A 25267-nucleotide genomic window follows, 5' to 3' on the forward strand; every position below is an offset into this window, starting at 1 on the left:
CCAGGATAGAATCAGGAGGTCCCCCATACACATCAGATGGTTGGCGGGAAAGAATCGAGATGCCCCCCTCATACACATCAGATGGCTGGCGGGAAAGAAACAAGAGGGTCCCCCATACTCATCAGATGGTTGCCAGGATAGAATCGGGAGGGTCCCCCATGCTGGTTGGTGGGAAAGAATCAGGAGGTCCCCCATACACATCAGATGGTTGGCGGGAAAGAAACGGGAGGTCCCCCTATACACATCAGATGGTTGGCGGGAAAGAAACGGGAGGTCCCCCTATACACATCAGATGGTTGGTGGGAAAGAATCGGGAAGCCCCCTATACACATCAGATGGTTGGCGGGAAAGAATCGGGAGGCCCCCTATACACATCAGATGGTTGGCAGGAAAGAATCGGGAGGGTCCCCCATGCTGGTTGGTGGGAAAGAATCGGGAGGCCCCCAATACACATCAGATGGTTGGCGGGAAAGAAATGAGAGGTCCCCCTATACACATCAGATGGTTGGTGGGAAAGAATCGGGAGGCCCCCCACGCACATCAGATGGTTGGCTGTTCCCGCAGAAATTGATGGGTTGGGATGACTTTCATCTAATATGTATGGGTGACTAGTCACATGTATGAGAATTCAGCAAAGAACATGGAAGTTCTTAGGTTTTCCTACCCCTGGATCATCATCACATGTAAGGTAAACTTGCTAGAAAATTGCCCCCTTTGGAAGGTTGTCAAAAAAAAAGTCTGCAATGGCGTCATCTCGCTCAAACCCTACACTTTTCTACTTTGGGCCCTTTCCCAAAACTTTAAGGCAGCAAAATAATGTCTCGTCACCAGAGAGATACAACTTTCCCAAGTTCTAAAACGTTATCAGAGTCCATCTTTTAGAGAAACTTTTTAGCTGGGCGAGCAACTATAGTATTTTCCTTAGAGGAATTATCTGGGATTTTAATATCAATTGACTATTCTATTGATAGGGCATCAATATTAGATCAGTGGGGGTCGGAAACCCAACACCATCGATCATGTATTAGCAGGAGCTGCACAGTGCGCACAGCTTCATACACTTGTGTAGTGGCCACTCCCGGGCACTGTAGCTCTGGACCTGTCAGCAGGTTAAGTGTCCAGTTTGTCCCTCTTACTTATTCCGTGCTGCTCCTCTGAGTGTTCTAACTTTTTTTTCTCCTCGAATCTGCCATACAGTTCTAGAGATAGGAGTCGTTTTCTTTATTGCTATTTTTTATGGTCTTTACTCAGGGGGTGTGGCTAACATGATTCCTCGGGGGCGTGTCTTTAGAGCAAACTGATTAATTAGCTAAAGAACTTCTGTATGGTGGATTTAAAAATTAAAATACTAATTCCACAGCACTTTCTACTGTCCTATTTTTTGGCGTCAGTACAGAAATTAGATGTCCACAAACTGGGACACCCACGGACAATAACGTGAATTAACCCTCGAATGGCTCAATAATCGTTCACTGTATGATACCAAGTGGAAAACAAATTCTGTTTGATAGTAAGCTCTGCGGCACAACAGATCATCTTCCACCACCTTAATTAATAATTTATTATAATTATTTCAATATGTCAATTAGCCTTATTATACTCCTCCACCTTCCCGGCTGTGGCTAGAGTTATGGTAATAAACCCTACACAGATTTTAATTTAATTGCAGGCTGAGAAAACCAGTAGAAGCATATGGTGAAGGAAAACGTCACCTCTGTGGCCCTCGTCAGCTATTACACTCGTTAATATTCATATATTAATGCCCTCCAGGCATGCAAGCGATATACCGAATTATCTTATGTATATTAGGGACATAAAGAACGCTTTAATTGAAAAACAAGAACTGTCCCATATTCTATAAAGCTACCTTCATAGATCGACAGCAAGACGATAAATACCATAGATAAAGCGTATTCATACCCCATACATTTTTCCACATTTTTTCACGTTACACCCACAAACTTAAATGTAGTTTATGTGACACCAATACAAAGTAGCAAGCTTTTGTGTAAAGGAAATGATACATGGTTTTCTAATTATTTTTAAAATATAAATCAGCTAATTGTGAAGTGCATTTGTATTCAGCCCCCTGTAGTCCGATACCCCTAAATGAAATCCTGAGTGACCAATCCCCTCCAGAAATCACATAATTAGTAAATTGAGTCCAAGTGGGTGTAGTTTCTTCTCAGTATAACTACAGCTGTTCTGTGAAGGCCTCAGAGGTTTGTGTGAGAACATCAGAGATCAAACAGCATCATGAAAACCAAGGAACCCACCAGACAGGTCAGGGATAAAGTAGTGGAGAAGAGGAAAGCAGGGTTAGGTTATAAAAAAAATAGCCCAAACTCTGAATATCTCAGAAAACTGTTCAATCCATCATTCAAAAATGTAAGGAGTATGGCACAACTTGCAAACCTACCAAGACATGGCCGCCCACCTAAAGTGAAATCCCAAGCATGGAGAGCACTAATTAAAGAAGCAGTCAAGAGGCCCATGGTCACTCTAGAGGAGCTGCACAAATCCACAGCTCATGTGAATATGTTCACAGGATAACTATTAGTTGTATATCCCACAAGTCTGGCTTTTATGGAAGAATGGCCAGAAGAAAGCCATTTTTGAAAGTAAGCATTAGGAAGTCCCGTTTGCAGTTTGCAAAAAGCAAAGCAGGGGACACAGCGAACATGTGGAAGAAGGGGCTCTGGTCAGATGAAACCAAAGGAGAACTTTCTAGGGTAAATGTTAAATGTTATGTGTAGCGGAAAACTAACATTACACATCACATCATCCTGAAAACATCATCCCCACCATCAAACATGGTGGTGGAAGCATCATGCTGTGGGGAGGCTTTTCTTTAGCAGGGACAGGGAAGATGGTCAGAGTTGATTGGAAGATGGATGGAGCTACATACAGGGCAATCCTGGAAAAAAAAACCTGTTAGAGGCTGCAAAAGACTTGAGACTGGGGCGTAGGTTCACCTTGCAGCAGGACAACGACCCCAAACATCCTGCCAGAGCTACAATGGAGGGTTTAGATCAGAACATATTCATGTGTGAACGGTCCAGTCACAGTCCAGACTCAAATCTCACCGAGAATCTGTGATAAAACGAGAAAATTGCTGATCACAGACGTCTCCATCCAATGCCACTGAGTGAGAGCGAGTGTGCAAAGAAGAAGGAGCAAATTGTCACTAGATGTGCAAAGCTGGAGAGACAAACCCCAAAGGACTGCAGCAGTAATGGCACACGTAGGTGGTCCTACAAAGTACTGACTCAGGAGGATGAATACAAAATGCACCTCACAATGTTCAGATTTACTTAGATATATGTAGTTTGAACCAAAAAAAAACAAAAAAAATAAACTTTTGCCATTGGGCTTCCTTATAAATATTGTATTGCTTGGATTTATCGGACTCTTTGTTTTCCTACACATTGAGCTTTGATGTGGTCCGCGGTCATAAATCATCTGAGATTAGCTCAGAAAAGGAGATGGATAAAAGAGTTAAACACGGTCACAACGAGCTCGCTGATAGATTCTCAGTTAATCCATTCTGCAAATGGTGCAAACTTTTTTCTTTATGACCACTGACCACATCAAAGTTGAATGTGCAAAGAGACAAAAAGGCTGTAGAAAGCCAACAGTGCAACATTTTTTCTATATGACCACAGACGACATCAAAGTTGAATGTGCAAAGAGACAAAGAGGCTGTAGAAGGCAAACGGTGCAAACATTTTTTTCTATATGACCACAGACCACATCAAAGTTGAATGTGCAAAGAGGCTATAGAAGGCAAACGGTGCAACATTTTTAATGAAACCCAATTGCAAAAATTATTTTTAGCCCCAAATATGTGGACTTAAGTAACAAAAAGAACTGTCCCGAAAAGAGATGCACAACCCCTTTAATAAACCAGAGGAGCTGACAGTAGCGCCCTAAGTTTATCTCTAGACTAATTAGAGACAAAGTGACCAGTAATAATAGCTTTTCGGGAGTCGTGAGAGGCGTTCCGTCTTCCCTGGGAGAGAGAGATGGATGATAACGACGGGTGTTGATTTAATTTAACGCTCGTTGCCGACACAGCAGAAACGAGGAGTATTTTTCGGATGAAATGAGCACACTTCAGCCCAGTGCAGATCGCTGCTGAGAAGCCTATAATCATATTATATCGAGAAAATTCCATCACTGCTAAAGTTTCTGCTCCTCGAGCGATGCAGTTTCCCAGCAACCTATAATCACTTGTCAGGGGGGGGTGGATGGGAGCTCGGGAGAGCACGGCCCCCCTATCAGACCGACGGACTTGGGATGGAGGATTGGTTGTGTGCGCTGCCGTGCCATGCCAACACACACATCCGAGCGTGAGGAGAATGCCAAGCAGGCCAGAAATGTCTCGCGGGACCTAAATTAGCGGTGAGAACGGCTTCCACACATGACATCTCTCCTTAGGCTTCAGAAAGCACAGAGAGGAAAAAGGGGATTCTAAGAAGCCCCATGTATCGCAGCCATGTTCTACAATTATTTTTTATATTTTTGGGTTTTTTTCTGTTTTTTATTCTTTACGTCATTTTGGGTTTTTTCATGTCATTTATTTTTTATTCTCATTTTTATTCTTTATGTTGTTTTAGTTTTTTTTTTTTTAAATAATTTATTTTCATTATTTTCTTGTTTTATTCTATGTTGTTTTTTAAATTAATTGTTTTTTACTTTTTTTTAATTCTTTATGATGTTTTACATTATTTTTTATTCTTTAGGTTTTTGATGTCATTTATTTTTTATTCTCTTCTATATAATTTATTTTATGTTGTTTTAGGTGTTTTTATATAATTTATTGTTTATTCTTTTCTTTTATTCTTTAGGTCATTTAATTTTTTATTCAATATGTTGTTTTTTTAGATTTTTTTTTCTATTTTCGCATTATTTATGTTTTGGAATTTTTAATGTAATTTATTTTTTAATTTTTTTTATGACATTTATTTTTCATTATATATATATATATATATATATATATATATATATATATATATATATATATATATATATATATATATATATATATATATATATATATATATTTTTTTTTTTTTTTTATTTTGTGGAAGTGGGCAAGGTTGACACAATGAAAAGACCCGATCAGGAGAATAAAATATCCGTGTAACATCCATGAAGAATATAAGGGAAGAAAATGAAAAATTAAGTTATTTTTATTTTATCATATTACCAATTTGGCACTATACTCTACTGGAGATGCCTATGGAAATGGGCCCAGGGAAGTGAAAAATATGTAAAAGAAAATCCATGATACTCAGAGAGAGAGATCAAGAGAAAGATCGAGAGAGAGAGAGAGAGAGAGAGAGAGATCGATCAAGAGAAAGATCGAGAGAGAGAGAGATCAAGAGACAGACCGAGAGAGAGAGACAGACCGAGAGAGAGAGACAGACCGAGAGAGAGAGACAGACCGAGAGAGAGAGACAGATCGAGAGAGAGAGACAGATCGAGAGAGAGAGAGAGAGACAGATCGAGAGAGAGAGAGAGAGACAGATCGAGAGAGACAGATCGAGAGAGACAGATCGAGAGAGACAGATCGAGAGAGAGAGACAGATCGAGAGAGAGAGACAGATCGAGAGAGAGACAGATCGAGAGAGAGACAGATCGAGAGAGAGAGACAGATCGAGAGAGAGAGACAGATTGAGAGAGACAGATCGAGAGAGACAGATCGAGAGAGAGAGAGACAGATCGAGAGAGAGAGACAGATCGAGAGAGAGAGACAGATCGAGAGAGAGACAGATCGAGAGAGAGAGACAGATCGAGAGAGAGAGACAGATCGAGAGAGAGAGAGATCGAGAGAGAGAGACAGATCGAGAGAGAGAGAGACAGATCGAGAGAGACAGATCGAGAGAGAGAGACAGATCGAGAGAGAGAGACAGATCGAGAGAGAGAGACAGATCGAGAGAGAGACAGATCGAGAGAGAGAGACAGATCGAGAGAGAGAGACAGATCGAGAGAGAGAGACAGATCGAGAGAGAGAGAGAGACAGATCGAGAGAGAGAGAGAGACAGATCGAGAGAGAGAGAGAGATCAAGAGACAGACCGAGAGAGAGAGACCGAGAGAGACAGACCGAGAGAGAGAGACCGAGAGAGAGACAGACCGAGAGAGACAGACCGAGAGAGAGAGACAGACCGAGAGAGAGAGACAGATCGAGAGAGAGAGACAGATCGAGAGAGAGAGACAGATCGAGAGAGAGAGACAGATCGAGAGAGAGAGACAGATCGAGAGAGAGAGACAGATCGAGAGAGAGACAGATCGAGAGAGAGAGACAGATCGAGAGAGAGAGACAGATCGAGAGAGAGAGACAGATCGAGAGAGAGTCAGATCGAGAGAGAGTCAGATCGAGAGAGAGACAGATCGAGAGAGAGACAGATCGAGAGAGAGACAGATCGAGAGAGAGACAGATCGAGAGAGAGACAGATCGAGAGAGAGACAGATCGAGAGAGAGACAGATCGAGAGAGAGACAGATCGAGTGAGAGAGCGCGAGATTGAGAGTGTTCATGGCAAAGAGAGCAAGAGAGAGTGTGTGTGTGTGTGTGTGTGTGTGTGTGTGTGTGTTTCAGGAACAAAGAGCATTAGAGAGAAAGAGAAAGCACAAGAAAAAGAGAGCGAGAGAGAAAATTTCCCAGCTACCATGTTTGGGTCTCTATAGATTTAACTGGGGTTCAGCTTCAGGTTCAAGTTTGGCAGAAGTTCTGATGCCAGAACCCAATAGCACTGTGTGCTATACATAGCTTAAGATATGTTCACACGTTGGGTTTTTGCTACATTTTTTATTGCAAATTTTAAGCTGCATTTTACATTACCACGAAAAGATATGAGAATTCAAAAATCTCATGTACACACTGTTTTTTTTCTGATTTTCCCAAGTTTACACCATAATGTCTTGGTGTCCTGACCTGAGCCTGGGTGTTAGGATTAGTACAGTTTAATTAAATTACTGATATGAGTAAAGTAAACACTGGACGACCAAGGTATGAAATTAAACTACACCTGTGGCAGAATAAGACGCACAAGTAAACAGTGTCCTACAAACTCAATGCTCTGCCAATGTACTAGGTACACTATTCCTGACCAATTCACCTTCCCCCGCTGTTACATTTCTAATTGTGTATTTTTTCATGAACTCATGAGAACTTTTTCGTTCACAATAGCCACTATTTTTTTCAGACATAAAAATCTATTTTTCCACTAAATAATCAAATTGCCTCTTTTTTTTCCAAAATGGTTTTATGGCGTCACAAATGCCTTACATTGGTGAGATATGTTCACGCTTCTGTGCTGGAAGCAAAGCTGAACTTTTGGGATCCTGAAAAATACAACAAAAAAACGCAGCAAAACCCGCTTTACTTAAGCAGCTACATTACTGCCAAGAAAGCAGGTTTTGCCTGCAGAAAAAAAAACGCAGCAAAAACGCAAATGTGTGCACATAGCCTAAATGTATTCATGCGTGGAAAAATATGAGAGATAAAAAAATAAAATAAATAAACTTCTAGAAAACCGTAACAGTGGCACATAAAATGTTTCCCTAGAATAAATCTCAGCCTCAGAGGATGATTATTTCTTATGTTTGTAGATGTGATGCAGACAATATAATCTTCTTTGTCTGCAGAGGAAAGACTCGGCCGATAAGGGAAGACGGGGGAAGGCGAGATCTTCTGCCGCTCTGCGGTGCAGATACCGAGGTTCCGTATCCGCGGCTACGACCACACATTGGGCAGTTCTAGAATTCATAGAACGGTTGCATTTTCATCCTCCGTGTAATATTCCATTCTCGGGGCTACGGCCTCCTCGCTGCACCATAATGTGCCTTTAATATACTGCAGACAGACAGAGATAGGAGGGGCCCGGGCTGAGCTACCAGCGGAAGGTATAGAAGCAATATGTCAACTTTAAACCTTTAAAAAAAAAAAGAGAATTCCGGCGGCTGCTAAACAAAAAAGAAACACAAACGACAAACAAACAAAAAAAGGCAAAAAAAACAAAAAACCACAGACTGTTACAATTTACCTATAAAGAAAATGCAATTTACGGGCTGAATGAAGTAGGAAGGAATTTTCTTAATTAATGAAGAAGATTAAAGATGAAGTCATGTGGAAATCTCGTTAACAGAATTAAAAAAGGAACGGCACTTTGTTGTATGCAAACTATAATGGATTACCTGATATTTTTCTAGCATCACGTTCCCAGGACGCCACCGGTGGAATACTATAGTAAAAATCACTATATTAAAAATCAACATAAAAGTAAAAACAAAAAAGGAGAGAGACGGGGCAGTGCATTTCTGGGGAGCCCAGGTGACTCGGTTGGCTGCCAGTCTCCCATATATATTAATTCTCAGCATTCACTCCATCTTCTACATTACATTACTGATCCTGAGTTACATCCTGTATTATACTCCAGAGCTGCACTCACTATTCTGCTGGTGCAGTCACTGTGTACATACATTACTGATCCTGAGTTACATCCTGTATTATACCCCAGAGCTGCACTCACTATTCTGCTGGTGCAGTCACTGTGTACATACATTACATTACTGATCCTGAGTTACATCCTGTATTATACTCCAGAGCTGCACTCACTATTCTGCTGGTGCAGTCACTGTGTACATACATTACATTACTGATCCTGAGTTACCTCCTGTATTATACTCCAGAGCTGCACTCACTATTCTGCTGGTGCAGTCACTGTGTATATACATTACATTACTGATCCTGAGTTACATCCTGTATTATACTCCAGAGCTGCACTCACTATTCTGCTGGTGCAGTCACTGTGTACATACATTACATTACTGATCCTGAATTACATCCTGTATTATACTCCAGAGCTGCACTCACTATTCTGCAGGTGCAGTCATAAAAAATGTTTGGTCCTAAAGTGTCACATAGGGGCTAGGGATGGTGGGCACCTACCTGATCCCTCAAACTAGAGGTCACCCTAGTCTATCCTTTTTCTCCTGAAGGTGGAGATTCCGGGGTCATGTCCCTTGCTATGGTCCTAACTTAACCCTTAACTGTTCCTTCCCCCACCCAGGGAGGTGTGAGGCTGAAGTGTACTACACTACACTACTACACTAACCAGACAGCTAAGGAAAGGCAGAAAGGGATAAAACAAATCTACAATCATACAAATATACAACAGGGGAGCGATAGGTAGGAGAAACAAAGTAGGAGAGGATAAGGATAAGCATGCAAAACAACTCTAGGCAGAAATCTCCTGAACAACTCTCCACACTGCTTACTCCAAACACTGAATTTCTCCTCCAATACCAAACCAGAAAGTAAGAACTATCACTGGCAACTCTCAAGTACCAGTGTCAAGTATATATACCAGAGGGAAGTGACCAACACAGAACAGCTGAGGCAATCCATGATGGAGAGCCCCAGGAAATCAATTGAACTGATTAACCCTTCTAATAACAAAGCAAGAAAAACCAGCACTGTTTAATAGGATGGTTAAGCTGTTCTAATCAGTGTAGGATTTTGTGTGCCAAGACGCTGGTATCTACTGGCTTCTCTCTGTCGCGGTATCCCCGTGACATGACGGTACTGAAGCAAATCGACTGTAAAACAACACATAAAACTACAATGTCAAAACGGAGAAAAATATCCCCTGCAAACATAAACTAGAGGTCCGTCATCCAGTCACTGACAAAAACAGTATAATAAGCAATTTACCTGAAACATTCCCGTTCCCTGACCCAGTCGGCAGAGCCTCCTCTTTACTGGGTAAGTTGATAGCGGAAGTCAAGACATTACCACCTGATATGAAGACAACGATGAGGAAGAATTCTGTAATCACTGCTGTCTCACTAAAGATTATTTCCAATGTGTATTCTCAGATGAAATAAAATAGAACAAATACATTTAAACCATTACCCCCCTTCCTAACATACAAGTGCGTCCTACAGTTAGGTCCAGAAATATTAGGGCTGTGACCAAATCTTCGTGATTTCAGCTCTGCAGGCCACTAATTTTTTATTTCAATTGAAACAACTGAGATGCAATTGAAGTGGAGACTTTCAGGTTTAATTAAAGGGATTGAACAAAATTCTTCTGTGAAACATTTAGGAATTGCACAGATTCTCCTCATTTCAGGGGCTCAAAATAAATTGGACACATTGACTTTAACAAATAAATATGTTCATTTTTAATACTTTGGTGAGAATCCTTTGCAGCAATGATGGCCTGAAGTATGGTCCATGGATGTTACCATCGCTTGTCTCCAGTATGAGGCTCTGCAGCAATGACGGCCTGAACGTTGAAGGCCTTGGACGTCGCCATTGCTGGTCTCCTTCGGTGTGAGGCTCTGCAGCAATGACGGTTGGAAGTCTGAAAGCCATGGACATCACCCTCGCTGGTCCCTCCGGTGTGAGGCTTTGCAGCAATGACAGACTGAAGTCCATGGACGCCGCCATTGCTGATCTCCTCCGATGTTGCGCTTTGCAACAATGACGGTTGGAAGTCTGAAGACCATGGACATCACCATTGCTGGTCCCCTCCGGTGTGAGGCTTTGCAGCAATGATGGCCTGAAGTCTGGGGTCCATGGACGTCGCCATCACTAGTCTCCTCTGGTGTGAGGCTTTGCAGCAATGACTGCCGGATGTCTGGGCTCCATGGACGTCGCCATCGCTAGTCTCCTCCGGTGAGAGGCTTGGTTGCCTTTACTTCAATTACTTCAGTGGTTGCTTGTTTGTGGCTCTTTCTGCCTTCAGTTTTGTCTTCAGCCTGTGAAATGCGGCTCGCGGGGCTGAGATCTGGTAATGACTCGGCCATTGCACAATATTCCACTCCTTTGTTTTCACAGGATGTTTTGGGTCATTATCCATCTGTCCTGTGAAGCGTCATACAATCAACCTTGTTGCATTTTGTTGAATCCGAGCAGAAAGTGTTGCCCTGTACACACCACACCGCCTCCATCATGTGTTATAGAGGATGTGCAGTGCCGAGGATCAGGAGCTGCTCCAAGCCTTCTCCAAACTTTCCTCTTCCCATCATTCTGGTACAAGTTGATCTTAGTTTTTCTTTTCCAGACACGGTGTTTAGGGCGAATGGAGATACTGATTTAGCTTTTATCCGAAGTCATATTGCACGACTCGAAAAAGGGTTGATTGTGACTTTTAGGATCTCTACTTCCAACAGGTGGCGCTATAGAGTTTAAGTCCTCTTTTTCCCTGAAGAGGCAATTTGCATATCTCTATATGGTAGACTTAGTCTACGTTCACATTAGCGTTCGGTGCCGCAGCGTCGGTCGCCGCATGCGTCATGTGCCCCTATATTTAACATGGGGGCGCATGGACATGCGTTGTGCTGCGTTTTGCGACGCATGGCCGCAAGCGTTGGGCGCAGAGAACGCAACAAGTTGCATTTTTTTGCGTCCAACTTTCGGCCAAAAAGGACGCATGCGTCGCAAAACGCAGCGTTTTAGCGTGCGTTTTGTTGCGGTTTTGTTTGCGTTGTGCGTTGCGTCGCCAACGCTGCGGCGCACAACGCAAATGTGAACGTAGCCTACGATAGTGAAACACCTAATTCCTGGAGAGTGCACCCTTTTTGTGCAGATTTTACCAAACTGTTGATTTGGCCGCTCTTAACACTTCTGATGTTTCTCTGATGGCTTTTTTTTTTTTCAGGATAATAATGGTCCTTTCTCTTCCTGTAAGAGCTCCTTTGTCAGTATGTTGTGGGTTCACAGCAACAGCTTTTAAATGCACACCTGGAATCAGATCCAGACCTTTTACCTGCTTAATTGATGATGGATTAACAAGGGAAAAGCCCTTAGAGCCCATTAAAGAGCTTTTCAGATAATTGTCCTATTACTTTTGATCCTTTTAAAAAGAGGCAGCTACATATTTAAAAAAACTGTAATTCCTAAACTCTTACTCCAAGTACGCTTACTCCAAATGAAATCAGAGAGTCGGCACTTTAAGCCCATATTCTTTATATAACTGAATATTGAATGAGTTTTAGTAAACAGCTAAAATGCCCAAATCTGTGTCACTGTCCAAATATTTCTGGACCCAACTGTATACCAGGTGTCAGTGAATGGAGTGGGGTCAGGAGCTGAAACTGCACCATACAAGACACATGTCAACTCTGCTACATAGCCGGCATCAGCCTGACAGGGGTATATAGGGCACATGGTTTTGGGGGCAAAAATGTTCCAGCTGGGATCCTATGGCATCGAATGAGCTGCTGAAGATCCTCATACCGGCCATGTTGGTAATTCTGTGAAGCCAAGCCACAGGCCGAGCTTCATAGAAGTTAATACAGAGAAAAGGACAAATAGACCCATTTCAGTACAAATCAAGAAGTCGTGGGGGGTACCAAAAATACTTGATATCAAAGCTATTACCACCAAATAGAGCAATAAGTATTATATAGCATGTTATCCCAAATTTAAATTCAAACTTTATTAAGTCAAACACACACAAAATCATATAAAAAAAGCTCCATAAAAAACAACTAAAAAACACAACAATAAGGTAGTGTGGTTATAAATTGGTTAAGGGCACATGGTCATTACAGATATTGCTCAAGATAATAAAGTACATGTTAATACATATTCATGAAATAGAGACTAACAACATCCAAGATCAATACAAACTATGTGCCATTGTGTACAAAACCATGCTGCCTAGTACCCCAACGTGCGTTTCACATAAAGCTTCATCACAGGGTACTGGGGCAGTGTTGCTCATCAGTATATATAGTAAGATCAATCTTGGATGTTCACTGATGGATTTTTTTTTGTGACTGGGGAATATATACACGTTCTTCTCACAAAATTAGAATATCAAAAAGTGAATTTATTTCAGCTCTTCAATACAAACGCGCAACTCATATATTATAAAGAGTCATTACAGACAGAGTGATCTATTTCACATGTTTATTTCTAATGTTGATGATTATGGCTAACAACCAATGAAAACCCAAAAGTCATTATCTCAGTAAATTAGAATAATTAACAAAAAAACACCTGCAAAGGCTTCCTAAGTAATTAAATTGCTTAAGATGCTGGTTGTTCACAGAGTGCTGTATTCAAGCATAATAATAGAAAGTGGAGTGGAAGGAAAAAGTGTGGTAGAAAAAGGTGCACAAGCAACCGGGATAACCGCAGCCTTGAAAGGATTGTTAATAAAAGGCCGTTCAGTAATGTGGGGGAGATTCACAAGGTGTGGACTGCTGCTGGAGTCATTGCTTCAAGAGCCACCACACACAGACGTATCCAGGACATGGGCTACAAGTGTCACATTCCTTGTGTCAGCCACTCATTACCAATAGACAACACCAGAAGCGTCTTACCTGGGCCAGGGAGAAAAGACTGGACTGTTGTCAGTAGTCAAAGGTGTTGTTTTCAGATGAAAGTAAATTTTGCATTTCCTTTGGAAATCAAGGTCCCGGAGTCTGGAGGAAGAGTGGAGAGGCCACAATCCAAGCTGCTGGAGGTCTAGTGTGAAGTCTCCACAATCAGTGATGGTTTGGGGAGCCATGTCATCTGCTGGTGTAGGTCCACTGTGTGTTATCAAGACCAAAGTCAGCGCAGCCGTCTACCAGGACATTTTAGATCACTTCATGCTTCCCTCTACCGACAAGCTTTTTGGAGATGGAAGTGTCATTCTCCAGCAGGACTTGGCACCTGTCCACACTGCCAAAAGTACCAATACCTGGTGTACAAACAACAGTATCACTGGGCTTGATTGGCAGCAAACTCACCTGACCTTAACCCCATAGAGAATCTATGGAGTATTGTCAAGAGGAAGATGAGAGACACCAGACCCAACAATGCAGACGAGCTGAAGGCTGTTATCAAAGCAACCTGGGCTTCCATAACCGCTCAGCAGGGCCACAGGCTGATCGCCTCCATGCCACGCCGCATTGATGCAGTAATTGATGCAAAAGGAGCCACGACCAAGTATTGAGTGCATTTACTTAACATACATTTCAGTAGGGAACATTTCAGATTTTAAAATATTTTTTTCAAGCTGGTGTTATAAAGTATTCTAATTTACTGAGATAATGACTTTTGGGTTTTCATTGGCTGTAAGTCATAATCAGTAAGAGAAATAAACCTGTGAAACAGATCACTGCGTGTAATGACTCTTTATAATATATGAGTACTTTTTGTATTGAAGAAGTGAAATAAATTAACTTTTTGATGATATTCTAATTTGGTGAGAGGCACCTGTATATGTAGAAGGCTAAACCTGTGTGTTCAACCATAGGCACCAACATACGTTTAGAAACATTATTCTAGTCTGCTATTGCTCCCTATGAAGTATGATACATAAATATAAATTATATATATATATATATATATATATATATATATATATATATATATATATATATATATATACACACACACACACACACACACATATATACACACACATATACATACATACATACATACACACACACACATTTGGCTACTGGTAGTTTCTATTTCATGAATATGCATTAAGCAATGTGCTCTTAAGCAATTTATAACCACAATGCCCTATTATTGCATTTTTTAAAGGGATTTTGTGCCTGCTTGTGGTACATACTACTTATTGCTCTACTTGGTGGTCATAGCTTTGATAGGAGCTTCATAGGAGACCGCAATTGTCACGTTAAACTGCAAAACGGGATAAAACGATCACATAGTTAAGTCGCTCAAGGGGTCTAAAAAAATAAGCAAAAAAGAAAGTTTTTAAAAATCCCAATCACACCCTCTTCCCCTCTTTATGAACTCCCGGCTCTGCTGTGATGTTCAGGGAGGGCTTACTGTCCATTGCCACTTCTTTATCCCCCTGAAAGAGCTATTAGCTGCGGGGGAGTTGCAAAGTAAGTAACATGTTGATTACACATTTTGTAGGGCAGTCATAGAATGCACTTGATACAACTTTCAATTTTCTAACACTGCCTCCACAGGGCTAATGAAGTATTACAGCGTCGGGTCCTCCAAAGCAGTTTACACTGTACGTAGCCACAATCCAACCAAATTAATTGCTTTTTCTAGATCAGACGATCCTTTTAATTACTCCTATACTGCAAATATACTATGTATGTCAACTAGTAACCACATGCTCTATACTCACCACAAATTGGGAACACAAAGCACAGAAGAAAGCTGAAGGGCACCATGGTTTACTTCTATAGGGTCTCGCATCCACTTTAAAATAAATGATATTTATAGAGAAAATCCATTAAGTAGAAATTAATGACTGACGTCAGCAAAGACGTTACTACCCAGCCCAGATACGGATCCAGGACCAGGTTTATACATACAGATACCGCCCCAACCACAGACTAAGTATATAATTATAGGAGAAAATCCGAGGAACAGAACAAGAATTAAAAGAAACAAGTATTCATTACACGACAAAGGTCAGAGAAACTAGGAATGATTGATCAGACCAAGGTCGGAGCTCCAGCCAGCTACCTCCATCCTATTATCCCTGACCTTTCTTATATCTATTCTTCCGTGTGTGTTTTGGACTTGTTTTATGAGTCACTGTTCCCTGCAGGTGGGAGAACAAAACTGGAGGATGGTGGAACAAAAAGAAAAAAAAAAAAAAATACTTCTGTAATGTATTGTAAGAAACCACAGGAAAGCGGAACACAGAGATAAGAAAAGAAAACACTGCTCCAACTTATGTGCAGAATGCAAACAGAGGCCCAATGATCAAAACCGGAGAAAGCAAAGGACCGAACAAGGGCTGAACAATGACCCAGCGACCGGAGGATAAAGAACGGCTTTATTATTACCGTAATGTAATGAGTATTTCTTGTCCTGCAAGAAGCAATGCGATAGGAACAACTCTAGAAACAAAAGTGAATATATAGATGTCATCAGCTCACATGTGTACACAATAGGGGGCAGTATTATAGTAGTTATATTCTTGTACATAGGAGCAGTATTATAGTAGTTATATTCTTGTACATAGGAGCAGTATTATAGTAGTTATATTCTTGTACATAGGAGCAGTATTATAGTAGTTATATTCCTGTACATAGGAGCAGTATTATAGTAGTTATATTCTTGTACATAGGAGCAGTATTATAGTAGTTATATTCCTGTACATAGGAGCAGTATTATAGTAGTTATATTCTTGTACATAGGGGCAGTATTATAGTAGTTATATTCTTGTACATAGGAGCAGTATTATAGTAGTTATATTCTTGTACATAGAGGCAGTATTATAGTAGTTATATTCCTGTACATAGGAGCAGTACTATAGTAGTTATATTCTTGTACATAAGGGCAGTATTATAGTAGTTATATACTTGTACATAGGGGGCAGTATTATAGTAGTTATACTCTTGTACATAAGGGCAGTATTATAGTAGTTATATATTTGTACATAGGGGGCAGTATTATAGTAGTTATACTCTTGTACATAAAGGCAGTATTATAGTAGTTATATTCTTGTATATAGGAGCAGTATTATAGTAGTTATATTCCTGTACATAGGAGCAGTATTATAGTAGTTATATTCTTGTACATAGGGGCAGTATTATAGTAGTTATATTCTTGTACATAGGGGCAGTATTATAGTAGTTATATTCTTGTATATAGGGGGCAGTATTATAGTAGTTATATACTTGTACATAGGGGCAGTATTATAGCAGTTATATTCTTGTACATAGGAGCAGTATTATAGTAGTTATATTCTTGTACATAGGAGCAGTATTATAGTAGTTATATTCTTGTACATAGGGGCAGTATTATAGTAGTTATATTCTTGTACATAGGGGCAGTATTATAGTAGTTATATTCTTGTACATAGGGGGCAGTATTATAGTAGTTATACTTTTGTACATAGGAGCAGTATGCCACGGGTGTGTCAAATGCTGCAGACCGTCGCTCTGTATCCGACTGCAGAAGGTCTCAGCAGTTTGCTTTGGAGACTTCTTGCTGGGCCTTCTGACTCTAAGACCCATTGGCAACCTTCCCCAGCCTCTAGGTAACACACCTGGACCGGGGTGTTTATAACTTCTAGCTGGCTGCTAGAAGTTGCGGGTGATATATTTCCATTTCCCTGTTGAGACTTGGAGCTATAGCAGTCGGCTATCTTCGTTTCTGGTGTTTGGACAACGTCCGTGTTTCTCTCTGAGTCTAATCAGGCGAAGTGTTTCCCTTGATTGTTTATTCCATCTGTCTTTAGTGGTAGTGGGCATTGACTAGTGCACATCTTGTCCTTCCCGATGCAGGTTATATATGCCTAGGGGTTTCCACTACCCCCTTCCCTAGTGTCTAGTTCCCTTTTTCTTAACCCTTTGCGTTACACTTAGCCTTTCCTACATTGTGAGTTTCACAGTATTATAGTAGTTATATTCTTGTACATAGAAGCAGTATTATAGTAGTTATATTCTTGTACATAGGAGCAGTATTATCACACAGCACATTTCTTTTACACTAAAATGCACGTATCTAGGACATTAAATTTTGTTCCATATGCCTTCTCTGGCTATGAAGGTCTGACGGTAGAGTTTGCAACTGTTTAAAAACAAAGAGCCTGTTTTCACCTTCCTGACCAGGCCAAATTTTTACAATTCTGACCAGTGTCACTTTATGAGGTAATAACTGGAACTCTTCAACAGATCCCACCAACTCTGAGAATATTTGTTTGTGACAATGTACCGTACTTCATCGTAGTGGTAAAATGTATTAGCTATAACTTGCATTTATTTGTGAATATATTGGAAATTTGGTGAAAATTTAGCAATTTTCAAACTTTTAATTTTTGTGCCCTTAAGTCATGTCACACAAAATGGTTAATAAACATCATTTCCCACATGTCTACTTTACATCAGCACAATTTCTGAAACATAATATTTTGTTATTAGAAAGTTAGAAGGGTTAAAAGTTGACCAGCGATTTCTAATTTTTCCAACAAAAATGTTCTTTTAGCCCCAAATTGTTTATTTTCATAAGGAAAAACGGTAGAAAATGGACCCCAATATTTGTTCTGCAATTTCTTCAGAGTACGCAGATATCCCATATGTGGGGGAAAACTACTGTTTGGGCAAACAACAGGGCTCAAAAGGGAAGAAGTGATGTTTTGGAACGCAGATTTTGATGGAATGGTCTGTGGGTGCCATGTTGCGTTTGGAGAGTCCCTGATGTGCCTAAACAGTGAAAAAAACAACAAGTCCCCCCATTTCGAAAACTAGACCCCTCAAGGAATGTATCTACACATGTGATGAGCACCTTGAACCCACCGGTGTTTCACAGAATTTTACCACATTGATCTGTGAAAATGAAAAAATATATATATTTCCCACAAAAATGTTGTTTTAGCCCCAATTTTTTTCATTTTCACAAAAATAGGAGAAAATGGACCACGAAACTTGTGTGATCTCACCAGAGTACACCCATACCCCATATGTCGATGAAAACTGCTTTTGAGGCAAACTACAAAGCTCAGAAACAGAGAAGCGCCATATTGGAGTTCGGATTTTGCTAAACTAATTTGAGAGTGCCATGCTACATTGGTAGAGCCCCTGAGGTGCGAGAACATCAGAACCCCCCCCCCCCCATAAAAGACCCCATTTTGCAAACGTCACCTCTCAATGAATTCATCTTTTGGGTGGATCTCAGAATTGTATGCCATTAGGGAGTTAAGAAAAAAAATACATTTTTACCAGCAAAATTTTCCTTTAGCCCCAGATTTTACATTTTCAATGGGTAAATAATGGAACCAAAATTTGTCCCACAATTTCTGCTAAATGTAGAAATACCCCATATGTGGCTGTACAGTACTGCTTAGCCACACAGCGATACTCAGGAGGACCGGAGCGCTATTTGCCTCCTGGAGCGCAGATTTTCCTAAAATAGTTTGCGGACTCCATATACAGAGCCCCTAAGTATTAGAAAAGCAGAATCGCCCCTCAAGTGACCCCTTTTGGAAATTATACCCCTTTGGGAATTTATCTACAGGTGTATTGACATATTTGACTCCATGGTTGCTTTCCAGAGACAGGCAGCAGTGGATGTTGCCAAGTGAAAATTTCAGACTGCCGTGGTAGTGACCAGTACGTTGTAGTGACCAGTACGTCATAGCCAGCTCACGCACCTGTAAATTTGGCGGGCTCTCATTGCTATAGAAATGCCAAACATGTGGACGCTATCAGCGGTTTAGGTACACTGTAGGGCTCAAAAGTACTGTATTCTGTTGCTTCAGTAACTGATCATGTGTCCTCAGACGCACGATCAGTTAAAATCTGTTGCCGTGAAGGAGATTCCTCCCAAACGGCAACAGTTAAGAGCCGCCCCTGCCAATCACAGGCTGCAAATATGCAAATATAGGGAAGGGGTTAATCTGTGGGGGGTTTTTCTGAACCCCTCTCAAAAGTTTTATAACCATAACACAAATCAAAGTTGAATGCCCTGGAGAGAGTTTGTAAAAGCCAAAATGATGCAACACGTTTCATAAAACACAACAGCAAAGTAGATTTTTAGCTCCAAATACATACATTTATGCAAAAGATAGACAGCGCCTTCTCAAAATTCTCAAAATTAAAATTATACACACGACCTACCAGTAACGTGCATCTTCTTGGACCCACCAGTCAAAGCTTCATCCTTGCTGGGTAACTGGGTTTTAGAACTCATGTCTCCCATGTAATTATGACCGAACAGCTGGAATAGAAATATCCGGGAGGCGAGTAGACGAGGCGAGGTCAGCATGGGCTTCAGGAAGATCCAGGGGATTCACAAACCCAGGATACACAACACACTGTGATCTGTAGAGTATTAAACATCACCGCAGTTAGGAAGCGAAACTTAGAGACTATGAAATACAATTATAAGCATTCCATAACATTTTATACTTCTATTGACCAATACAAGAAGTTCCTGTAAAGCCTCTGTCATTCTCCTGGGTTCGAACTCTTGAGCCTATACTTTGTGGTCGGCGTTTCTGTCCACTGAGCCACAGCAGACACCTATTCTCTATTCTCCAGGTGTTTGTTTAGGTTTGTTATTCTGCCTGCACTCTGCTGAAAACACCTATATAATGCTAATTTGTCCTCCCTATCACCTTTCGGGTGCAGCTTTATATTCTGATCCCTGCTGTCACTTCCTACTGGTGATAGTTTCTTTTGGATGTTCCGCCATTTTGCAATAGCTTAAAGCCAGTCAATGAAATTCCAGCTAGGGTCCTTACTGTTTCTGTTCTTTACTTTGCACCTTCCTTCTGTTTCTTTTTAGGAAGTAGGCAGTATATTTTCTAACAGTATGCACTTTATACTTTATTTTGTGGTTTACTTTACTCACTCTGGGATCTTTCCTTTTTTTCAGCACACTTTCCGTTTTGTAGGTAATTCACGTGAAGTGCTTAATGGTCTATTTCAAGGAGCATAGATCCAAGCTTCCATCTTCTTTTCTGTGGCTAGAGCTCTCTATGCTCACGCAGGAACCTTTCGAGACTGCCGGTCAGGATCTCTAGATTGTAGATACAGGAACCGTCAGTGTCAGTTGCACTTTTTTAGATAGTTACTTATTTTCCAGAGTGAGTTGCTATATATTCATAACATTATGATCAGCCCACTCCATTTTTGTGTCCCGAGAATCCATCATAGGCACTGTGGAAGCTCTAGACGCGGAATTACGATCCTTGTAGGTAGTAAATATGAAGAGGCAAAAACACGATAAGTTAACCGCCGTTACACAGATTCTATTACACCTGTTGTGAATTCCACTCTTGGGCTCCCTCCGGTGGTTGTAAGTGGCACTTTTGTGAGTTCTGCTCTTGGGCTCCCTCTGGTGGATTTGAGTGGAACTGCTGCTCCTTGGATTTAGCAGTCAGCAGCTGCTTCCACTGATCGTTTATTCTGGCTCGGCTATTTATCCTGGCTCTATCCTTCAGCCAGGGCCAGTTGTCAATGGTTCCTGGTTGGATTCACATCTCTGCTTGGATTTCCCTGATATTCTGACCAGTTCAGCAAAGATAAGTCCTTGCTTTGTTCTTTTGCAGTCCACTTGTTGTGGACTTAATCTTTCTGCACTTTCTATGTTTTTTCTAGTCCAGCTTGTCACTATGGATTTATTCAGTTAAGCTGGAAGCTCTGGGAAGCAGATTTACCCTCCACACCTTTAGTCAGGTGTGGAGATTTTTGTAAACTCCACTTTTGTGGTGGATTTTTCTAGTTTTTAATACTGACCGCACAGTATTCTGTCCTGTTCTATCTACCTAGCTAGACTGGCCTCCTTTGCTACACCCTGTTTTCATTCTGCGTATGTCATTTCCCTCTCCACTCACAGTCAATATTTGTGGGGGGCTGTCCTATCCTTTGGGCATTTTCTCTGAGGCAAGATAGCTTTCCTGTTTCTATCTTTAGGGGCAGTTAGTCCTCCTGACGAGATGTCTAGGGAGTGACAGGAACATCCCACGGCTACTTCTAGTGTTGTGTTAAGCTCAGGAACTGCGGTCAGTACAGGTACCACCTCCTCCAGAGCACGTCCCATGTTGCTCCTAAACCACCAGTTCATAACAGTACAACTGGCCAAAAATGAATTAAATGCATCTCAAAAGAAGGAAAAAAGGAAAATTTTGAGCCATTTTTTTTTTCTGCAGTCTGTTTTGTCTTTTTTTTCCTCTTAATCTTTGGGTGGTTCAGGATTTTGGCGCTGGCATGGATGTTCAGGGTTTGTTTTCTCGTGTGGATCAACTTGCTGCAAGAGTACAGAGTATCCAAAATTATGTTGTCCAGACTCCGGCTTTAGAGCCTAAAATTCCTACTCCTGATTTGTTTTTTGGGGACAGATCCAAGTTTCTGAACTTTAAAAATAACTGCAAATTGTTTTTTGCTTTGAAACCCCATTCCTCTGGTGATCCCATTCAGCAGGTTAAAATCGTCATCTCTCTGCTGCGTGGTGACCCTCAGGACTGGGCATTCTCCCTTGAATCAGGGGATCCGGCATTGCTTAATGTAGACGCATTTTTTCAAGCACTCGGATTATTGTATGACGAACCTAATTCTGTGGATCATGCAGAAAAAACCTTGTTCGCCCTATGTCAGGGTCAGGAAGCGGCAGAATTATACTGCCAGAAATTTAGAAAATGGTCTGTGCTCACTAAATGGAATGAGGATGCTCTGGCCGCAATTTTCATAAAGGGTCTTTCTGAAGCCCTGAAAGATGTTATGGTGGGGTTCCCCACGCCTGCTGGTTTGAGCGAATCTATGTCTCTAGCCATTCAGATTGATCGGCGCCTGCGCAAAGTTGTGCACCATATGGCAGTGTCCTCTGAGCGGAGTCCTGAGCCTATGCAATGTGATAGGATTTTGACTAGAGCAGAACGGCAGGGATTCAGACGTCAGAATGGGCTGTATTTTTACTGTGGTGATTCTGCTCATGTTATTTCTGATTGCCCTAAGCGTACTAAGAGGGTCGCTAGGTCTGTTACCATCAGTACCGTACAGCCTAAATTTCTCTTATCTGTGACCCTGATTTGCTCATTATCATCCTTTTCTGTCATGGCATTTGTGGATTCAGGCGCTGCCCTGAACTTAATGGACTTGGAATTCGCCAGGCGCTGTGGTTTTTCCTTGCAGCCTTTGCAGAGCCCTATTCCTTTATTATTATTATTTATTGTTATAGCGCCATTTATTCCATGGCGCTTTACAAGTGAGGAGGGGTATACATAATAAAAACAAGTACAATAATCTTAAACAATACAAGTCATAACTGGTACAGGAGGAGTGAGGACCCTGCCCGCGAAGGCTCACAATCTACAAGGGATGGGTGAGAATACAGTAGGTGAGGATAGAGCTGATCGTGCAGCGGTTGGTTGATCGGTGGTTACTGCAGGTTGTAGGCTTGTCGGAAGAGGTGGGTCTTCAGATTCTTTTTGAAGATTCTGATGGTAGGCGAGAGTCTGATGTGTTGTGGTAGAAGGTTCCAGAGTAGGGGTGATACGCGAGAGAAATCTTGTATACGATTGTGGGAAGAGGAGATAAGAGGGGAGTAGAGAAGGAGATCTTGTGAGGATCGGAGGTTGCGTGTAGGTAAGTACCGGGAGACGAGGTCACAGATGTAAGGAGGAGACAGGTTGTGGATGGCTTTGTATGTCATCGTTAGGGTTTTCTACTGGAGTCTCTGGGCAATGGGGAGCCAGTGAAGGGATTGACAGAGGGGAGAGGCCGGAGAATAGCGGGGGGACAGGTGGATTAGTCGGGCAGCAGAGTTTAGAATAGATTGGAGGGGTGCGAGAGTGTTCGAGGGGAGGCCACAGAGCAGGAGGTTGCAGTAGTCGAGGCGAGAGATGATGAGGGCATGGACTAGGGTTTTTCCAGATTCTTGGTTGAGGAATGAACGGATTTGTGAAATATTTTTGAGTTGAAGTCGTCAGGAAGTGGAAAGGGCTTGGATATGTGGTTTGAAGGATTGATCAGCGTCAAGGATTACCCCGAGGCAGCAAGCTTGTGGGACTGGGGAGAGTGGGCAGCCATTTACTGTAATGGATAGGTTCGTTGGGGGGGTCGCGTGAGATGGGGGAAAGATGATGAATTCTGTTTTGTCCATGTTAAGTTTGAGAAATCTAGCGGAGAAGAAGGATGAAATAGTGGAGGGGGATTGAGGGGGAATGATGCTACACCGTTGGCCAAGAATAAACCTCAGTATTGGACTCAGCTGACCATGTGCATGGCTCCAGCACATCAGGAAGATTGCCGTTTTCTGGTGTTGCATAACTTGCATGATGTTGTTGTACTGGGTTTTCCATGGTTACAGGAACATAATCCGGTGCTGGATTGGAAATCTATGTCTGTGACTAGTTGGGGTTGTCAAGGGGTACATTGTGACGTTCCTTTGATGTCAATTTCCTCTTCCCCCTCTTCTGAAGTCCCTGAGTTTTTGTCGGATTTCCAGGATGTATTTGATGAGCCCAAGTCCAGTTCCCTTCCTCCACATAGGGACTGTGATTGTGCTATTAACTTGATTCCTGGCTGTAAGTTCCCTAAGGGCCGACTTTTCAATCTGTCTGTGCCAGAGCATGCCGCCATGTGGAGTTATGTCAAGGAGTCTTTGGAGAAGGGGCATATTCGGCCGTCTTCGTCACCATTGGGAGCGGGATTCTTTTTTTGTTGCCAAGAAGGATGGCTCCTTGAGACCCTGTATTGATTATCGCCTTCTTAATAAGATCACGGTCAAATTCCAATACCCTTTACCTTTGCTTTCTGATTTGTTTGCTCGGATTAAGGGGGCTGGTTGGTTTACTAAGATTGACCTTCGAGGGGCATTGTTATGATCCGGTGGTAGGATCTCAAAACTGACCTGACACATGTGACCAGAATATAGGACCAGTTCTGGGGAGGTGGAAGCTATACTGACCGCAATCCTGATCCTATCCACAAACACTAAAGGCAGCCGTGGAGCGTTCCTAAAATCCTAGACGCCACGTTCACAGCCTGAGAAACTGACTACCCTAGAGAGAAAACAAAGACCTCACTTGCCTCAGAGAAATAACCCCAAAGATTTAGTCAGCCCCCCACAAATAATAACGGTGAGTTAAGGGGAAAAGACAAACGTAGAAATGAAACAGGTTTAGCAAATGAGGCCCGCTAACACTAGATAGACTGAAAATAGATAGTTTTTGTACTGACCGCACAGACTCCTATCAAAAATAAACCACGCAGAGAATACAAGAACCCCCACACCGACTCACGATGTGAGGGGCGCACTCTGCACCCCAGAACTAACCACAGCAAGCGCAAGATCACATATAAGCAAGCTGGACTGAACTCATCATATACAGAGAAACGTTTTCAAGGAAATAATGAGCAAAATGAACAAACAAACTTAACTTCTCCAGCAGGAGACTGGTCACAAGGAATATTCAGGAGCTCTCAGAAACAGGACTGAATACACCGACAGCAGGCAACAAATGAAGGGCCAGGTGAATTAAATAGGCCTCAGCATAGCAGGAAATGAAGAAGCTGAGCCCAGCCATATCGCTAAAGGCCACCAGAGGGAGCCCCAGAACAAACTCACACAATATCGCTCATGACCACAGGAGGGAGCCCGAGAACGGAATTCACAACAGTACCCCCCCCCTTGAGAAGGGGTCACCGAACCCTCACCAGAGCTCCCAGGCCGATCAGGACGAGCCGAATGAAAGGCACGAACCAAATCGGCCGCATGGACATCGGAGGCGACAACCCAGGAATTATCCTCCTGACCATAGCCCTTCCATTTAACTAAGTACTGAAGCTTCCGTCTCGAAATACGAGAA

General features: G+C 41.9%; 1 protein-coding gene across 5 annotated transcripts in view; it reads right to left on the bottom strand.

Annotated features, from left to right (window-relative positions):
- The window catches only part of MSRA (methionine sulfoxide reductase A), a 283315-nt gene that overhangs the window by 242063 nt on the left and 15985 nt on the right, over positions 1-25267 (bottom strand). Inside the window, exons 2-4 of one of the 5 annotated variants that reach the window (XM_077291720.1) lie at positions 20311-20478; positions 19575-19778; positions 9722-9805 (exon numbers count right to left, since the gene is read on the bottom strand). In XM_077291720.1, the coding sequence (XP_077147835.1) occupies positions 9722-9805; positions 19575-19722 (232 nt within the window). In that variant the 5' untranslated portion in view covers positions 19723-19778; positions 20311-20478. Of the gene's footprint in view, positions 1-9721; positions 9806-15127; positions 15369-19574; positions 19779-20310; positions 20479-25267 lie in introns of those variants that run through there. The other 4 variants (XM_077291721.1, XM_077291724.1, XM_077291723.1 and 1 more) reach the window with 4 other exon arrangements.

The sequence above is a fragment of the Ranitomeya variabilis genome, chromosome 2 (genome assembly GCF_051348905.1).
Source record: "Ranitomeya variabilis isolate aRanVar5 chromosome 2, aRanVar5.hap1, whole genome shotgun sequence".
NCBI lineage: Eukaryota > Metazoa > Chordata > Amphibia > Anura > Dendrobatidae > Ranitomeya > Ranitomeya variabilis.